General features: G+C 36.7%; 2 protein-coding genes, 1 non-coding gene and 1 pseudogene across 3 annotated transcripts in view; 3 read left to right on the plus strand and 1 right to left on the minus strand.

Moving 5' to 3' along the window:
* The window catches only part of AVL9 (AVL9 cell migration associated), a 96,292-nt gene extending 92,881 nt beyond the window's left edge, over window positions 1-3,411 (plus strand). The window contains exon 20 of the transcript XR_002174519.3: window positions 2,594-3,411. The gene's annotated coding sequence lies outside the window, so the exon portion shown is untranslated. The remainder of the gene's footprint in view (window positions 1-2,593) is intronic.
* The window catches only part of LOC101335630 (V-type proton ATPase 21 kDa proteolipid subunit c'' pseudogene), a 27,029-nt pseudogene extending 23,618 nt beyond the window's left edge, over window positions 1-3,411 (plus strand).
* Window positions 537-10,833, minus strand: KBTBD2 (kelch repeat and BTB domain containing 2). The gene is made up of 3 exons (XM_033863135.2): window positions 10,664-10,833; window positions 5,429-5,594; window positions 537-3,235 (listed from the first exon to the last, which is right to left on the minus strand). The coding sequence occupies exons 1-3, from the start codon at window positions 10,831-10,833 to the stop codon at window positions 1,700-1,702; spliced, it is 1,872 nt and encodes a 623-aa protein (XP_033719026.1). The 3' UTR covers window positions 537-1,699.
* TRNAR-UCU (transfer RNA arginine (anticodon UCU)) lies at window positions 4,852-4,924 on the plus strand. Its single transcript has one exon. It is a non-coding gene; the product is annotated as a tRNA-Arg (tRNA).
* Window positions 10,834-19,325: the final 8,492 nt, after the last annotated feature.

Genomic DNA, 19,325 nt, shown 5'->3' on the forward strand with positions numbered 1-19,325 from the left:
GGGATGGAACCCAGGCCCCCTGCATTGGGAGCACAGAGTCTTAACCACTGGGCCACCAGGGAAATCCCACAGTTGAGAGTTAAACAAAGGGAACTCATGGTAGTATCAATAGAATTTTTTTTTTAAGCCAGTTGGAGGAAGTTACCTGAAGTGTAAACTGAATTCAGCCAGGGTTACCATATCATTTACTATCCAAACAGGGACACTTTTCAAAGTGAAAGGGAAAACAGGCACAAACTAGGATGTATAATCACTTGAGAGCTAACCAGTCAAAGGGGAAGAGTGTTTGAGGCAGAAAAAACCGTATGTGAAAGAGGACAAGGCCCATTCAAATAACTAAAAATCTTTTTTTTTTGTAACATTAGGCTCTGGTTTGCCTCTTACTTTTTATGTAATTTGTGTTCCTACAGTAAGGCTCAAATCAGACAAATATCATATAATCAACAAAATTCTGAAGAAATCACCTGTCACAAACTAAGCTGACTCCGTAAAACTAAAACTAAAAGCACAACTAAAAGCATCACAAAAGAAAAACAGATATTGAATATATACAATTTATTTAATAAATTAATGTCATTCAAAATACAGTGCCAGAACATTATGCAGTTGAACATGCTAGTAATGTTTGTCATGAAGCACCTGTGCTCATGTTAGATTGGCGGCACCCCGCTACTGCTAGTGGTTCCTGGGATTAATGCCAGAGCAGCACTAGTTATCTGCTCTTCTGCACCGCTAGTGCAGAGAATTCCTGAACAGTTCACCTTTCTAATCCTACCCCCCACACACAACAGGTTAAAAAAAAACACACCCTGACAGCTAACGAATATCTATACACAATCACTCTACAGTAATGTTTGTTATTAAATTAAGATGTAATGACCTGGTTAACCCACTCTAAATCTTTAAGATGGAGAAATACGACAGCAGCAGGTAGTTATATGCATGAGCCAATGTTAATGTAATACAGAAAGTGGAGGCATTTACTGATTAAAGCTCCACACAGACCCGCACAATGAGGGACTAGCAATTCTTATTGCAAGCCCAGCAACTTAAGTCCACACCTGGTAAATGACCAGCTGATTGGAAGACCTGTATTCTAGATAGACAAGTATAAGTTAGTGAAAAGAGAATACATGCACCTAATAGTTAGACTGATCCTGCAGTCATACTTTCCCTGTGCAATACCATAAAATGGAAGATCTTCCTCAACTATAGGATTTAGACAACATTTCTAATACCAACATGGACATTTGTGTTAAGTGCAGCTCAATTAACTACACCGAAAAAAACTATTCCAGGACTTCAGAACAGAAGCACAGGAATGAAATACATATAATAAAATAACCTCAGCATAATTTGCGATATACCACACTAGGAACAGGAAACTACTTTAATAAGAGAACTTTTGGAACTGTACATACACAGGGCTAACAATGTTAGATAATCCAGATTTTTATGCTCATGATACACATAAAAGTTTCTCAATTATTGGATAATCTATTTCATATTATGGAAGCATATCTTTCTTAAGACTCACTGATATATATTATACTGATGCAAATATTAAGTAGGGCATAAAAATAAAATTTATCAAAGATAGATTTTTATGTACTCATATTCAGTCCTTTCATAGCCTCTCTCATTTAGCAAAGAAAATGACAAAGCAAATAGATCAGGCGTGCACTCCCTGAACTCCTGACTATACAGATGGTAGTGCAACCATTTCTCCATCCAGTTCAAACTCCTCTGTTCCATCCGGTGAAAAAAGATAAGTTGGTGGTTTCCATGGAGATTCTTCAAGGCAGGATGGATAAAGTTTCCCCACAGTGCATCGAAAATCTCTCCCTAAGTCCCACAGTACACGTTCAGATATATGCTGCCGCAGAGACCACCGGTCAAGTTCCAGATCATATTGGTAAGTGACATATTTAGCTCTCTCATTTAAGTGGGTTTCTCGCATAAACACACATAGAGAATTTGAGATCACAACAGCTCTAACACAGGGATCTGAGTACCTCTTAGCAGGGATGTTGGCTGCCATTTTCCACTCATTTTTATTCACATCATAGATTTCCACAGTTACTGAAGACCCATCTACAGTGCCAGAGGGGAGTCTTATGCCAGAATTGGTAGCAATGTGCAACCCTCCAATATAGAAAATTTTATCACCGAAAGCTGCAGCTGAAGCAAAAGACCTGCTAGTCTGTCTCATGGCCATTTCTACCCATGAATCAGACCTTGGAAAATAACAATACATGAGGTTCAGTGTCATCACGTAAATGCAGTCATGAACCACAACTGCTGCACTCCACTGCCAAGCACAAGGCAAAGGGCTTACCATTGTCCATTCATCTTTCTCAGTGTCATATCTTTCTACAGTCCTCCGGTTAAGTTCTCCACCTACACTATCTCCTCCAATTGCATAGATATAGCCTTCACAGCAAACCAAAGATGGCTTTACGCGGACAAAAAGCATCGGGGTCTTTGGAAACCAGGTATTTTGCTGTGCATCAAACCAGTAAAAGCAATTCACAGTTCTAAAGGCAGTCTGAAGTTTGCTTGTTTTACTGTGATTTGTTTTTGTATTTTTCAGAGGAACTTGACCACCTGCTATATAGATGTCATTATCGGGAGTTACAACGGTCCCAACCTTATGTAAATCAGCTGGTGGGCTGCATAGCTTGTAAACTTTTTCTGCTTGGGGGCTGTAACAGACAGAAGAGTAAAGACTACAAGGATTTTCTGAAGATGCTTCAATGAAAATCATCATCTCTTCTTTAGTCATTCCAAGTCTTGGTTTGAAAAACTTGGGCATGGACTTATACAGACCTTGAACAACTACAGACTTATCATTGGGTGGCAGGCCTTGAAACCAAGCTCTCTGTGTTACTTCTGAAAGTGCATCAATTCTGATTTGGCTAAGAACTGAAGACAAATACTGGGATCGTGATTCTGTGTTGTACTCTAGCCACAGCATAGCAGCTTCACGAACTGTCTCCTCCTTTTCTACGTTCAAATTGTCACTACTGAGAATGTCTATCAGTAAGTCATGTGACAGCTGCATGAAAGCTTCCTGGTGATACACAGCAGTGAACTTGTGCTCCACCATCCTTTTAGCACTTTGTTTTAATTCCTCACAACTGAACAGATCAGCAAAACTCAACAATCGCACACAGTTCTCTGCATTTATCTTTTTAATTAAATATTCTCGACAACGTTGTAACACATCTTCTACCTAAAATAGAAGGGAAAAAAAAGGCTGATAAAGGCAGGCTAGACAAATTTTATTTTTATGTAACACACAGGTATATTAATCAGATCCCTATACTATAGTTTTTATTTTTAGCTACACATGTTTGGGCTAAGAGATAATCTTCCAGTAATAATAAAATTAGAAGACTATGCATAGTTTTGCATTTCGTCTTCCTGTCCAGTGGCCTACTTAACTGCCCTATTTAGGAGTCAGTAGTATAACATTAAATAGGCTCTTAAAAACCTAAACAGCCTTAAAGGGAAAGGGAAAGAAATTAATTCATGCATAAGTTATGTATTTTTTAAAGCCTAGCAAAATATGTAATTGAGAGAACCAAATGAAAACAATGTAAATCAGTATAGGAAATGATTACTGTTGAGAAGCTGGAATCTGGTTTTCTTAACATGGACAAGACAGTCATATAGAAGCAGAAAATCATACACAATGCCTAACAGTAGTTATTATTTGCCTTTCTTACATGGAGCAGTAGGATAACCAATCAAAAGAATATATTCATGTGCAATTACAAATTACCTATATTTAAACGACCCATCTTAGCCACTCTAACTTTCCTAGATTTGTTGTTTCTTAAGAAACAGTAGATCTTGAGTCAGAAGTGCTACCTACTATACTTATTCAACGACACAGTGATTGACTAGAAGCAGTTTGTGATAAGAAGCCAGGTTGCTTGGATTCAAAACCTGGATTGGCCAGTCAACACTTGTACAATATCAGACAAGTAGCTTTACTTCTCTAAGCCTCAGCTTTCTCCTGTGTAGGATGGGGAAATCCTTCCTTACAAGTGATTATTTTAAGAATTAGATGAGAACCTATATAAAGCATTAGTACAGAACCTGGCATATAAAAACATCATTTCATGTGGTTAATAGTAAAAGCCATGTTGGTAGTCATAAAATGCCACATTCCCAGGCTTGCCAGGGCAACTTACTCCCAGAGGCAGAGTGCTGTTTTGCATTTGGCCAAGCATATGCCTATAGGTTTCATTAACATGATAGAAAAAAATTATAAGGAAAGGTATCACTATAATAACAATGTTCTAGAATCCAAATTTCTTAAAATTCCTCAATTTTTTAGCAATTCTAAAAAAACTTGCTTTTAGAATTGCTAAAAAATTTAAAAAGGTAATGAAAACATATAAGCTATGGAAGAAAGACAGTTCTTACAGTAGGCATTTCTCCCTTTTAGGTTTGGATTTAGGATGTGAATGTCTTCCGTTCTAAAGCACCAGGAAGCTACCATGACTTCAGTGTCCCCAGAGTTATAGGTATAGTAGGACACTGCACAGTTTATGGGTGGGGGGGGAAGAATACAGAACTAAAAAGGAAGACAGGTACTTAAGGCATGGACAGACTGAGTTCTGGTTCCCAGAGTTACACCCAGAAACTGGCATTCGACCGGCATCATTCACATTTATTCAGCACACATTTATCAAGTACCTACTAGGTATCATGAACTGTACTCCCAGAATTTAACCTTTAAAGTTTCTCCCTTTGGAGAAACTTTATTTCTCCCTTTGGAAAAAATGAGGAAAATATTTTTATATTCCTCTTAAAGTTAAATGTTGAAGGGGGGGGCATTCCCTGGTGGTTCAGTGGTTGAGATTCTGCACTTCTACTGCAGGGGCCCCAGGTTCAATCCCTGGTCGGGGAACTAAGATCCTGCAAGCCACGCGGCACAGCCAAAAAAGAAAAAAAGTTGAAGGGGAAACACAGTGAAATAGCTTATCATATGTAAATATATCAATCATCACTTTTTATTTTAGTTTAAATAATTTTCCTTAATAGCTCAGTAAGGTCTCATGGCTATTATGAACATTTATGTTTGATAACTTCCATAAGAATCTTGACATTTTCTGTGAAAAAACCATCAAAAATTAGCACATCTAAGCTTCTAGCCAAAAAACTGAAGCACTTAAATTTAACAAATGCTGTTAAAAATTTCTTTTACTTGAAATCTAAATCCTGTGGTATATTAGGCAGACTATGAAACTAATATGAAATTTTCACCTATCTTTTTAGTCAAGTTCCCATCATAAAACTAAGTTTATTAGCTGATCAAATCCTACTGTTTTTCCCTTACGTATTTTAAAAAGAGTTTTACCTTCTAAAATCTGCAATAAAATTACATAGCTGTAAGACTGAAAAAACTGCTTACCTGCAGGAAGCAAGCTGTTTCGTAAAGTTGTTCTACAGTGCTGTCATTTATTGCCAGGTTACCCGTGTATGCGTACGTTATTATTATCTGTAAGGTGGCTGAATCCACATTCCTCAGGTGTATGTGTGTCTGTTTGCTTTCACTTAGTCCACTCATGAACATGGCCCTATAGTAGAGATGGGGAAAACAAATGTAAGGCTAAAAAGAAAAACTAGACAATATGGGATGTTTATTTAGGGTATTTGCTGATGGACAACTTATAGGGAAAGCTTTCAAGGGAAACAACAGAAAATTATAATCCAGTGCCAAAGATATACCAAACTACTCCACTGTGCCATTCTGAGTGATAACATCAAAACTAATTTAATCCTTATAGTCATACAGGAATTCAGCAATAAAAAGGAACTCTATTATACATGCTACAACACAAACCTCAAAATCATTATGCTCAGTGAAAAAAAGGCAGATACAAAAGACACATACTGTATGATGTGTATACAAATATATATGAGGCAAATATATAGAGGCAGAAGGGAGATTAGTGGTTGCCTAGGGCTGTGGGTAAGAACAGTGAGTGACTGTAAATTGGCACAAAGTGATGGAAATGTTTCAAATTAAATTGTAAAGATACTAAAATTCATTTAATTGTGTGTAAATTTGATCTCAATAAAGCCGTTAAAAATTTCATTTACTCAAATGATTTCCTAAAAATATGCAGAACAGTTTCCTAAAAATTACATGCAGGAAAATATGCTGGAAAGGCAATTAGTGTTGTGGAGAATACAAAGTAAAATGCCCATATACATGAAAGAGGTAAGAAAACAAAGAATATTGTTGCATGTACAGAAATGCCTATAGTGATCGTAAGTGGGTAGCACAAGAACTAGCCTGGGCAACCTCAAGGACAAGAAGATGAGAAAGGCTTTAAAATGGATAAAACAGTGAGTCAGGGTAGAACATAAGAACTGTTTTTCCCAGTGACATTGCTGAACATAAGGGCTCATGAAAAACATCGGAAAGATAAGTGGCAGTCAGATCACAGAGGGCTTTTTTTTTTTTTTTTGGCCTTGAGGCATGTGAGATTCTCAGTTCCCCGACCAGGGGATCAAAGTGGCACCCCTTGCATGGACAGCACAGAGTCTTAACCACTGGACCACCAGGGAAGTCCCACAGAGGGATTTTAAAATGCGATATAGGAGGGAATTCCCTGGCAGTCCAGGGGTTAGGACCCAGTGCTTTCACTGCCGGGGCCCGAGTTCAAATCCCTGGCTGGGGTAAGATCCGCAAGCCCCTCAGCATGTCCCAAAAAAAAAAAAACCACACACACACACACATACACAGACATACGAGTCTGAGCTTTTTATTGTAGATAGTGAAGAAGGTTCACTGAAGGGTTTTCAGCATGGATTTATTAGCATAATAAAATGTATTCTAGGATGAATATTTTGTACTGACAGACCTCAAGGGCCAAAGGCTGGAGATAGGAAAAAGGGTTCTGAGGCTACTGCAATAATCTAGATTAGAAGTAAGAACCACCTGAGCTAGGTTGGCAGAAATGGATACAAAAGCTTTTACAAAAAACCAACAAGATCTGGTGATTTTCTGAACGTATGGAGTAGACTATAGTAGGAAGTAGACAGGGAAAGAATCAAAGCTGTTTATTTTCAAGTACCTGAAAAAAATGTTAACCATTGAGAGAAAAATTGTAAGGTCAAGGAAAACAGTTAATCTTGAAAAAAGGTGAGTTAAATTTTAGATATGTTTGAGGTGCGAGCAGCTGAGTCAAATGGAAGTAATACAATAATCAGTTAAGTATTTAATACAACTGGAACTTTGAAGATCAGGCATTAATGCAGAAGACTGTGAATTATCTACAAAATGACATGTGTTAGAAAAAAGAATAACAGAAGGTTGAGAAACATTCATCAGAGAAATAAGAACAAGCCAGTCAGTACAATGCTACTCAGGGCAAGAGAGGTAGGGTGTCAAAAACGGTAGTCAAGGATAACAAACATTGCAAAAGCAATTAGGAAGGCACTAGTGATTTTTAGTGTAGCTCAGAATGAGCAGTAAGAACAGCAACTAAACTTCAGGCAGTTACGGAATGGAAGAGTGGCAAAAACATCGATCAGGGTGGTTGATAACTTCCTCCCAAAGAATACAGAATGGCCATAAATAAACCCAACCAAGTAACAGAGATTAGGAAGTGCTGTTGAAAAATACCCAAGATGTGACAAGAAACTAATAAAAACACCAATTGCTACTGGCTTCACTTGTGTGGCCCGAGAGAATGGGAAATAACAAAAGCAACCTGAAAAGAACTATAGGAGCTCTGAGTAAAAATGCAAGATTTAGGGGTCATGTGCTTTTCTATCTGTGCCAGTAGAAAGTAGTTAACTTTGAAAGAGGAAGTAGGGCAAGGGAACAGCTGACTATACAGATGACACTGAGACTGGTTATTCTAGACTATGGTTTATGACACCAGAATGATGGACTTCTGTGAAGGAACTATGCTTCCTGAAGACCAAAGATTAGTAGAAGCCTAGCCAACTTGATTATAAAAATCTTAAACAGACTTTTTAAAGAAAGAGTAAATACTGAATTGCATAATATTATAGGAGGCTAAATTACCATAGTGGAAGAGGTGTTGAGTAATTCTCAAGTAATCCCCTTCGTTTAGGGTCTAAAATGAAGTGTATATGTTACCAAGAAGAAGAAACTACCATTTCAGAGGTTCTCTGGATTTCAGAAGTTCTTTTGATTCTTAGTGGGATGGAACTGGTAAACTACAAAGGAGGAATGTATCTGTTTCAAAAGGCAAAATTTCTAATAGTAAATTTCTAATGATAAAGATTGATAGCAACATTATATGTAAGGATACCAAAATCTACAAACCTGAAAGCAGAATCCAGTTGAAGAACACTTGGGAGAAAATCAGGTTATTATTGTGGGAATATACAATAACAATAATCTACACAGTCCAGAGAATATATATTGGAGGGAAAATTAATATATAAATGTCTTCGTCTTGTGGATTATGAAACTGGTCCAGACACAGGATTTTAAAGATGGATGGCTTTAAGCCCAAACATGGATAGGACTACTCTTTCTACTATTATTTCTACTTCTTAGTATCTGATTTGCTTTAGGGAGAATATATTCTCTCAGAACACCAAGGATGCTAAAAAAGGAAACTAGTTAGTGATAAGTTAATAACAGCAGCCTTAAAGAGAATGTGTTGTTTTTAAGATTGTAACATTAATGAAATACTTAAACTTCTTGGTCTTCAGGAAAACCAATTCCAACCCAATTAAAGATAAATAATAACCTCAGGGCTAGAGAATTTAAAGAACAGTGTTTTATCTATACAATAAAAAACAGACTTAGCGCGGAAGAAAAAAAGGTAAGATACCTAACCCATAAACCCATGTGTTACTTCCTGATAAAGATGATGACAATTCAGAAAATATGGAGATACACTTTCTGCATAGGTTTAAAAGTTATACAAGATGACTGCTAAAATATTACCACAAAAGATTCTACTCTATGATTACAAATATCAATCTGAAAATCCACAACTAAAGCATATAGCTCATTCCAATAATGGATAATCAATTTGTAATTAATAACCATTAAAAAGGGAGAACTAATGGACCCAGGTTTGATTGAATCTATAACCTTGAATTTCTAACACCATCTACTAAGTCAATAAATATGAAAAAACAAAAACAAAAAAACCTGACCATCACAATCATCTGGGAAGCTCTTAAACATACAAATCCTAAAACTCTAACTCAGACCCACTGAATCATAATTTCTAGGTTTGAAATCCAAGAATCTCTATTTGTAGAAGCACAAGAGGATTCTGAGCATCCTCTAGATCCATTAAATTCTCTAGAACCACTGTTTGCAAATATGCTCAGCTTCCAAAGATAAGAAAATCAATGTCTGAAATTGCATGAAATATCCACAGCTAAACCTGAAACAGTGGCAGGCAGAGCAAGGCAACTGACATTTGGGCCTTAGCTTCTAGAATCATCATGAGATGTGTTATACTAAGGAATGTTAAGTTTCTACACCTTCGTGTATGTTAGCCTTGAAAAGTCAAGATTAAACCTGTCCTGTCTACAGCTGCCACTAAGGAGCAGCAGAAAGTAACTTTCATTGCTGATCTCCACTTACGCCAGCTAAGATTTGTAGCAGGAATATACTGGTCCACATTTCATTCATCTTTATTCTCCCTGTCCCTTTCAAATATTAAGTAAAAATTCAACCTAAGGGCAGAGACCAAATATAGGAATTTCTACGCCTTAATTCTTTTCCTCCCATGAAACACATAATAAAGGGAAACCTATCTTAAAAAGATTAAAAGTTGCAAAAGATCATAAAAATGTAAAGTTAAGCTTTATTTATTTGTAATTAGCAAACAAATAACTAAATCAACTTATAAATTCTGAGGCACAGAGAACAAAAACATTATTAATTATTAACTATTTCAATCTGGCAAGGAGTCTGGTACGGCTAAAACAATAGCACAAATGATGAAAGAAACCAAGAGTGAGTAAAGGAACTCATTTTTGCAAAGGAAATAAAAGTCCTTAACATGTCTAAACAGTACCAATTATCTTCTAAAAGTTATTATTAAGCCTCCTGTAACTCTTAAATTTATAAACAATGACTGTTTTCTAAATGTAACATTTTAAAATCTTAAGAGTAAGTGAAAATTACCCCATTCGTTTATTCTTTCTTTCAATGAAAAAATAGTATTCTGAACCTTTTTGCCTCCCCATCATTAAAACTTTACCTTAGTTAATTTCAACATATTTCTTGTATTTAATCCTTTGTAAAAACTTATTTCACCTGCCCCTTACTTACACACGCAAGTAGGTGATTTGACAAGCACTATATCACCCAAATAGAAAATTTTTTTGTTTTTTACTTTTTTCTTTTTGTGGTTCGCAGGCCTCTCACTGTTATGGCCTCTCCCGTTGCGGAGCACAGGCTCCAGACACGCGGCATGTGGGATCTTCCCAGACCAGGGCATGAACCCGTGTCCCCTGCATCGGCAGGCGGACTCTCAACCACTGCGCCACCAGGGAAGCCCCCAAATAAAAAACTTAAGCAAAACATTAAGACACCTAACTTTTTTTAAAAATTTAAATAATGTTTAAAAGATTAAAACAAGCTAACATTCTGCATTTGAAATTACAAACTAACCAAGATTACAGTACTTACCTAAAGTAAGAACTACATGTTGCAAGAACCATCTTATGACAAGGGAATTCAGTGCCCTCGACAATTAACACTATGTCCGTAAACAACTGCTGTTCATAAAACAGTTTTAACTGTTCCAACAAGGACACAGCATATTCAGTATTGACCTGCTTCTCGTCTTGAGTGGACATGACTGTATTCCATTAATATATCCAGGAACAGATTAGAAAAATCAGTCTTACTGATGGAAGGTCAAGTGAATGCTTCAGAAATAAAGAAAGGAGAAACTCTGCTTGCTGTTATCTGCAGCATTCAGAACCAAGATTGATACATTCACTAATGAGCAGTATCTTTTTAGGCTTAGAATCACTACCAGGTCATCCTGTGTTAATTAGGTTCTTCAGAGTTTTTCAACACAGTCTGCAGATATCTTGCTCAAATTTGTAACTGTTGTTTAACTCATGAGTGAAAGAGAGTAACACACGAGGTAGATTTTGTGGCAACATCCTATGTTCTGTGGATCCTCTGGAGTAACTAAAAAGAAAAAAAAGTTCAGTTAGAGTATCTAGGTCAGTACATTTTTAGAATACAATGTTTAAAATCGCAGACTTAAATATGAATTATTTTTTGAAGTTCAACTTTAGACATTACCATAAAAATGAAACATGAGAAAAGGGACATTTAACAAGTTTATTACATTTGTGGTTTTAAGTTAATTTTTTGCCTTCTATACAAAATATAAACATTCTAGAAAATAAGGAACACATCAATAAGCATACAGTTTTTTAAAAGTTCTTTAAAAATAAATAATTTCAATTACCAGCAAAGCCAAATCTCCTACTTATTTGTTTAGGGGCAATACATGACTGTAATTTAAGAGAAAAAAAAAAAACCTTTCTCTTGCAAGGAGATTCTCATTTGGGGAGTATAATTTAAATGTATTCACACAGCCTTTATATTTAAATTACTTAAACTATATGATAAATAGATTGAATTTGTTTATTTCCAAAGCATAAACTATATTATAAAATTTGCAGCTCAATCCTGTAACGGAGATAAATACAACATATCTCTCTCTGTACAGTGGTTCCTTCCTAGAAATCTTTATAAGAACATACAATTTTACTGAAAAATGAAACGTAAAACATGATAAAATAGAGGAATGTATTCCTACATGAAGACTTCATACTATAGAGATATGAATGTTCTCAAAATGTGTAAATTTAATACAAATCCAACTTGCAGAAGATTCATCTGGAAGAATTCACAAATACTGCCAAGATATTTGAAGGGAAGGAAAAACAAGTTTTTCCTCATACTCTTAACAAATATTAAAACGTATTACAATTCTACAATAAACCCAAGTAAACAAAAATAAACAAACACAATAGGTAAATAAGTAAATACAATACATCCATGTTAAAAAAAACATTAGATATGATAAAGATAAACAAGTCATTTCAAACTAGAAGATTGGGTTATTTCAACAAATAACGTTGGAACAACTGGTTACCCACTGAAGGAAAAAAAAACCCACCTAAGTTTTAGTCATACTGCATACCATTCATCAAAAGAAATTCCAGCTGCATTAAAGTTTAATTTAAAATGTTATTTAGAAATCAGTATTTACAACATATGGCAAAGGAATTACAAATCAGGAAAAACATATAGAATATACAGTGCTAATAACAGTTAAAAACTATCACCTATTTCCTAATTAGATGACTCTTAGCTCCATAATCAGAAAGTCAAGTGCTGTTGACATGAAACCTATAAATATATTTGACCATCACTGGAACCACTAATACTTTTTCTCACAAAAATATCATCCATTATGTCAGAGAAGATCACATTGTACTTCCTGCCAAACTATACTATTACATGAACTGCAAACTTGACGTAGACTGTCAAATTTCCAGCCAAGTTAACTATATGGAAGTAACTAAAATAGGTGCAAAGGCAGAGACTTTGGGTCATTTAAGGTAATGACTTTGCTCTTCCAAATCTGAAAGTTACACTATAAATCTAAGTTTACTACTATAACCTCTAAAGCTAATAATACCTAAAATCACTGGCTATTTTCACATATTAATAATGCAGCAAGGCCCAGTGTTAGTGAGGGTGTCGGGAAACGAGCATTCTTACAGAGGAGTATAAGTTGATACATACGTATAAGCCCTTAATCAAAACTCTTGGGACTTCCCTGGTGATGCAGTGGTTAAGAATCCACCTGCCAATGCAGGGGACACAGGTTCGAGCCCTGGTCCAGGAAGATCCCGCATGCCATGGAGCAACTAAGGCCGTGTGCCACAACTACTGAGCCTGCGTGCCACAACGACCGAAGCCTGCACGCCTAGAGCCCGAGCTCTGCAACGAGAAGCCACTGCAATGAGAAGCCCACGCACCACAACGAAGAGTAGCCCCCGCTTGCCACAACTAGAGAAAGCCCATGTGCAGCAACGAAGACCCAACAAAGAGACCCAATGCAGCCAAAAATAAATAAATAAACTTAAAAAAAAAAAAATCCACCTGCCAATGCAGGGGACACGGGCTCAAGCCCTGGTCCAGGAAGATCCCACATGCCGTGGAGCAACTAAGCCTGTGTGCCACAACTCCTGGGCCTGCGCTCGAGAGCTCACGTGCCACAACTACTGAAGGCCGCGTGCCTAGAGCCCGTGCTCCGCAACAAAGACAAGCCACGGCAATGAGAAGCCCACATACCGCAACTAAGAGTAGCCCCCGCTCGCTGCAACTAGAGAAAAGCCAGCGCTCAGCAACAAAGACCCAATGGAGACAAAAACAAACAAACAAAAACAAACAAACAAACTCTTGGAGCCAGCTGTGTTCTAGAATTTAGAATTTTTCAGATCTTACAGAGGTAATGTGGTACATATATCATGTATTACAAAGGGTCTGGGGCAGAGCTCCAGAACTGAACATCCTACTATTCTGACTGAGGGAAACATGCACATTGTGAAAAATAATACTATATACAGTCTTATGTTACTTCAGGTCAAGTTTTGCAAAAAAAAAAATTTTTTAACTTCATTTTAAGAGGTTTTTGAATTTCAGATTGCAAATGAAGTATTATAGAAGATATATTTGGCATTGAAAATGCTTAATACCTCAATCTTTCAATTCTACCTCTAAAAATTTATCTTACAGAAATGCATGTATTAATAGACTGTAAGTCCTAACCCCAGCTGCAGGACCCAAAATTGTCCCCATCCATATTTATTTATTATTAGTTTTTAAAATTTATTTTACTTTATTTTTGGCTGTGTTGGGTCTTCATTGCTGCGTGCAGGCTTTTCTCTGGTTGCGGCGAGCAGGGGCTACTCTTCGTTGCGGTGCACGGGCTTCTCATTGCGGTGGCTTCTCTTGCTGTGGAGCACAGGCTCTAGGCACATGGGCTCAGCAGTTGTGGTGAACAGGCTTAGCTGCTCCGCAGCATGTGGGATCTTCCTGGGCCAAGGATCGAACCCGTGTCCCCTGGCAGGTGGATGCTTACCCACTGCGCCACCAGGGAAGCCCTCCATCCATATTTAAACCAGGTGACAGGAACTGGTGGCCAGTGCAGGGATGGATTTAGATTAGACTCCAGAATTCCTTGCAGGGTAGCTGTACAGGTTCACTCTGGTCATTTCTCTGACCTCATACTATGACCTGATTTTTTTGCAGTGACTTTTTTGAGCCCCATTGAATTTGTCTCAGTTTTACTAGATTTGATTTCTTTTTATCATATGCATAAAACTATTAAAACTGAAGTCTGCTTTTAGAATACTACATGGCGAGCCAACTTTATATAATCTCATTGTCACTGCTTTATACACCCTATTCCCACTCTTTCCTTTGAAATCTAGGGTACATTTCTTCCTAATAAAGTAATTTTTATTTATGATATCGTAATATTAAAATAGGCAGAAAAAGTCATTCAGACATCATATAAAGTCAACTTAATTTAAACTGATCTGTATCTAGTACAATCCAAAATAAAATTCAGTGTCCCTTCTCTGGGAACACAGACTTCAAAATGTATTAAATAAAAATGGGGAAAAATGGCAAAGTTTAAGATGATCAACAACAACCACCTTAAATGCCCGTAACATATTTTTTATAACAAGATTCCTTCTCTCCTAAAAATAAAACTTAATTAATTTCCCAACTTGTTCCAGAAAAAAAAAAACCTTAAAACCAATATCCTACATACTCTGAAACATTTCACAATGTCTGTACCATATTACTTAATAACCAATGATTTGACTCATTTTATGAATTTTCCCTTTTTAATAAATATATTGTACCATATATCATTCTGTGTTATACCTAAAACTAGTTTCAAAAAAAAAAGTCATACTCCCTGTTGTCTGTAGAATTTAGCATCCTCAGGCTTAGTAATTCTCAGGTATCAATGAAATTGTTTACTTAATTTTCTATTATAAATTAATGGCTACTTAAATTTAACTCAACAAATGTTTGAGTATTTACTAAAGGCTGGTCGTTGTATTGTACTCTAAGGACTCAGACTGAGAGTTGCCAACCACTAGAGCTCCAAGACACCAAGTGCATTTACCCTTACTACAGCCAAAACACGACTATCATTTAAAAACAGGGTGTTTTAAAAACCAATTATTCCAGACAAACTCAAAAACAAAAAGAAGCAGGCAAATGAATAAAATCTAGCTGTCGTGCTCTTTCATTTCCAAACTTTTGATAGAGACATAATACAAGAAAATTTTATTCTTTACCATAAGAACAATTGTAGCACAAGTAAAACGAGGAAAGGAGGCAATTGGCACTTGTCCCCATTGCTAACCGTGGTTCACATTGCAGAGGAAGGAAAAACTTATTGAAGACCTATTTAAACCTTCTCAATTTTGTTAACATATGCAATGATTATTTAATTAAAAAAACCAAACTTTCAAAAGGTATACTACTCTCTTTTCTCATCATAAAGACAAAATATTTTAGGCTTTGCAAGCCATTAAGGTCTCTGTCCCACATGCTTAATCTACTGTAGCCTGAAAGCAGCAAAAGTCAACCTGTAAATAAATGGACATGACTATTTCAATAAAATGTTATTTACAAAAACATACTGCAGGCCAAATGTACCAATCTCTGCTTCAGGCTGTTTCTTGATCAAATATCAAGAAATTAAAAAAAAATCAGTGACAAAAATACATATCTCAAGCTGTTTTTCCTAGAAGATCGTTTTCCCTTCAGATCACACGAACAAGGAAAACGCACAAACCTCAAATGCTTGAAAGTTGAATTAAATAAAATTCTTATAAATTTATTTATTTATTTATGGCTGTGTTGGGTCTTCGTTGCTGCACACAGGCCTTCTCTAGTTGTGGCGAGCGGGGGCTACTCTTCGTTGCGCTGCGCGGGCTTCTCATTGCAGTGGCTTCTCTTGTGGAGCACCGGCTCTAGGTGCACGGGCTCAGTAGTTATGGCTCACGGGCTCTAGAGCGCAGGCTCAGTAGTTGTGGCGCACAGGCTTAGTTGCTCCGCGGCACGTGGGGTCTTCCTGGAGCAGGGCTTGAGCCCGTGTCCCCTGCATTGGCAGGCGGATTCTTAACCACTGCGCCACCAGGTTAAGTCCTAAATATAATTCTTAATCTAACCTGTATATATTCCACGTTTCAACTGAAATATTTTAATGTCTCTTACCTAATCACACAACCGCTTTCCCCACTTACTACAGGCTCAGTGGACTTCTGAAACACTTCTTTTTTTTAAATCTAATGTGAGTATCCTTTATTAAGCTTAGAAAAAAAGGACTTTTTTCCTAAAGATAATCTGCTGGGAAAAACTCACAATGAGAAAAAACTATTTTAGAGTCAAAAACACTTTCTCTTTTTTTTTTATCAACTACAACATATTTACATACATTTGAAAAATAGAAGATGTATACAAGACAATGTGTAAAGACATTTAGTGAACACATGGATTCATTAGATGAACCAAGGGCCAAAGACTGGGAAACCACTATTACTTGCCACATTTCCTGGTACCAGGCACCTCAAGATTAATAGAAAAGTCCTGTATTTTATTATTATTTTTTTTTTTAAAGTCCTGTATTTTAAAGCTGGTTGTTAGAACATATTCCACAGTGAAAAAAACCAACTAGAATAAGAATTAAATGGGAGTCATACAAACACAATATAACAAAATTCAGAATCTAATAAAGTACAATGTACTCTGGCATTAAAACTATGCACATTCTTACTTTTTTTCTAAGTTCTGCGCTCAATTCAATATTTTTGATTGATCTGTTTGGTAGCAGAGAATAATAGCAATGAATAAGGTTAGAATGCTATACATAGGATGAGATCCTTTCCTTTTTACCGACTTCCTGCAAATAAGTACAGAACAAAGACCAACTTATTTTTAAATCTAAGAGCTTCCTGTAAGAACAGAAAATTTATAAATTGCTTGAGATTGGGAGAAAAAAAGGAAAAGCCAAAACTTTGATCCTAACATTTTCTCTAGGATAGGGGACCCCAATCCCTGGGTCGTAGACTGGTACTGGTCCCCAGCCTGTTAGGAACCTGGCCACACAGCAAGAGGGCAGCCTTACCGCCTGAACCATCGCCTCCCCACCCCACCCCCGCCCGTGGAAAAACTGTCTTCCATGGAACCAGTCCCTGGTGCCAGAAAGGTTGGAGACCGCTGCTCTAGGATACCCAAGCCTCCAAGGTTCTACTGAGTGAATTCCACCACACAAAACAGTTTCAAAACAAACATTCTGTTATTAAATGGTCATTAGGATTAAATCAGTCAACAATCCATATCAATATATACAATTCTACTTAAAAATCTGAAACACCTCTTATGGAAAGTTATTTCAATAGGTTTTCCTCCCTTTGAATAATCAATTCGACTATAAAGTAAATTTTCACAGAGCTAACTTGTTTTTCATTTTCACCATAGAATCAAACTGTAGAAAAATCCAACTTTCAAAGTACCTGTACAGCTGACCCTTGAACAACAGGGGTTTGAACTACACAAGTCCAGTTTTTTTCAATGGTAAATACTACAGCACTACACGATCTGCAGTTGGTTGAATCCTCAGATGCGGAACCACAGATATGGATGAACATAGAATTTGGAGGGCTGACTATAAGCTACATGCAGATTTTCTAGTATTAGGAGGGTTGGCGCCCCAACCCCGAGTTGTTCAAGGGTCAGTTGTACTCCAGAAGTTTACGTTGGTTGTCTGAAATCCTCACTTCACTTTCCTATTAAAAAACTGAAGTCCTTAGGCTGCAAAAGCTAAAATATGCCCAAAAGTGTATCTGCAAAGAAAATTTACACAAAGTAAATGCTACTATAATACTCATAATTTAAAAATAATGGTAATAATAAATTTTATAGGATCTAAATACTGATATTCAAGGAACAGGAATCAAGATTAATTAGAAAAAGGTGTGAAATATTAAAATTTAAAAAAATAATTCCAAATACTTTCACAGGTTTCAGAGGTTGATGGCAGTGGTTTTTTATTAGGGGAAGCAGATGTGTCTAACTTCACTTTGAAATCTAGTGTTCATTCCCACAGGTGTGTCATTTGTAGTGCCCTTCCACAGAGTAGCTATAGAAACTCAAACAGATACAAAACAAGCTTTTCCAATGTTATACAGGGAAGACCTGGAGGATAAAGGAAAGAATAAAGGATTAAATAACTGATTGTGAATATGAGACTGCTCAGCAATTAACTGAGCTGTATATGTGAAATGAGGAAGGATAAAAAGATGGAGAGGAGGCTGCAAACAAGGACTGCACAAAAATTACACAGTAAGGATAAAACAGTGATAAAAAGGAAGGGCAGTGGGCTACAGGTTATCATCTGTATGAAGCATTTTCAAGCTGTATATTAACTTAGGTGATGCCCCATCTTCCACTGCTACAAATCTCAATACAGAAGATCAAAAACTTTTGTTAGAAAGAATCCAAGGCATTCTGAATTTCATGTATTGCCAAAAAATTAAGAGCGTGAACTGTGGAGCCAAATTACTTGGGTTGAAATCCCAGTTCTGCAACTTACTAGTTGTGTGACCTTTTTCTGTCATGAGTATGCTCATCTGTAAAATGGGGGATAAAAACAGAATTCTTCTCAATGGACTAAGAATTAAATGAGTTCTATGAAGAGCTTGGAACTGTGCTGCCTGACACACAACAGTACTACTGTGTGCAAAAAAATTTGCAATTACTTTTATTAACGCACTCACTGGTCAAGCTTTTTGTAGTACTTTCCCGACTTTCAAAACTTCACACCTATACAGGTCTAAGGGTCCCAATTACAAGGTCTCAACACTCAAACACAGTTCTCTTTTCCCGCTGGGTGAATGATATTTTAGATAAGAGAAATTTATTCAAAGATTTTAGGGAGTATTTTGATGGTACAAATCATGAAACAAACTAGTACAACAAAGACTAACCTTGAGAAGGCTGATGCCCATGCAGAAAAACTAAATGATACCAGTCATAAAACAAGCCTTTCTTCATTTCAGTGAGAAAACAGGTTTCTCCTTAGGGAGGACAAAATATTGGTGCCAGAAATACTTTGCTTTCAAGTTACCAAAACAACCCTGACAGTTGAGAATGTTTGGAAGACCACCTGATCTTCAGATTGATTGTCAACCACTACACAAACAGAAATTTTTGGAGTCGTGACAAG

This window comes from Tursiops truncatus, chromosome 9, assembly GCF_011762595.2.
Source record: "Tursiops truncatus isolate mTurTru1 chromosome 9, mTurTru1.mat.Y, whole genome shotgun sequence".
NCBI classification, from domain to species: Eukaryota; Metazoa; Chordata; class Mammalia; order Artiodactyla; family Delphinidae; genus Tursiops; species Tursiops truncatus.

Bases quoted from the DNA above. Each gene is read 5' to 3' on its own strand.
- KBTBD2 (XM_033863135.2), bottom strand. From the start codon at position 10,833: ATGTCCACTCAAGACGAGAAGCAGGTCAATACTGAATATGCTGTGTCC. The intron at 5,595-10,663 runs GTAAGTACTGTA...TCTCTACTATAG, and splicing joins ACATGTAGTTCTTACTTTAG to GGCCATGTTCATGAGTGGAC. The intron at 3,236-5,428 runs GTAAGCAGTTTT...CTTCTATTTTAG, and splicing joins AAACAGCTTGCTTCCTGCAG to GTAGAAGATGTGTTACAACG.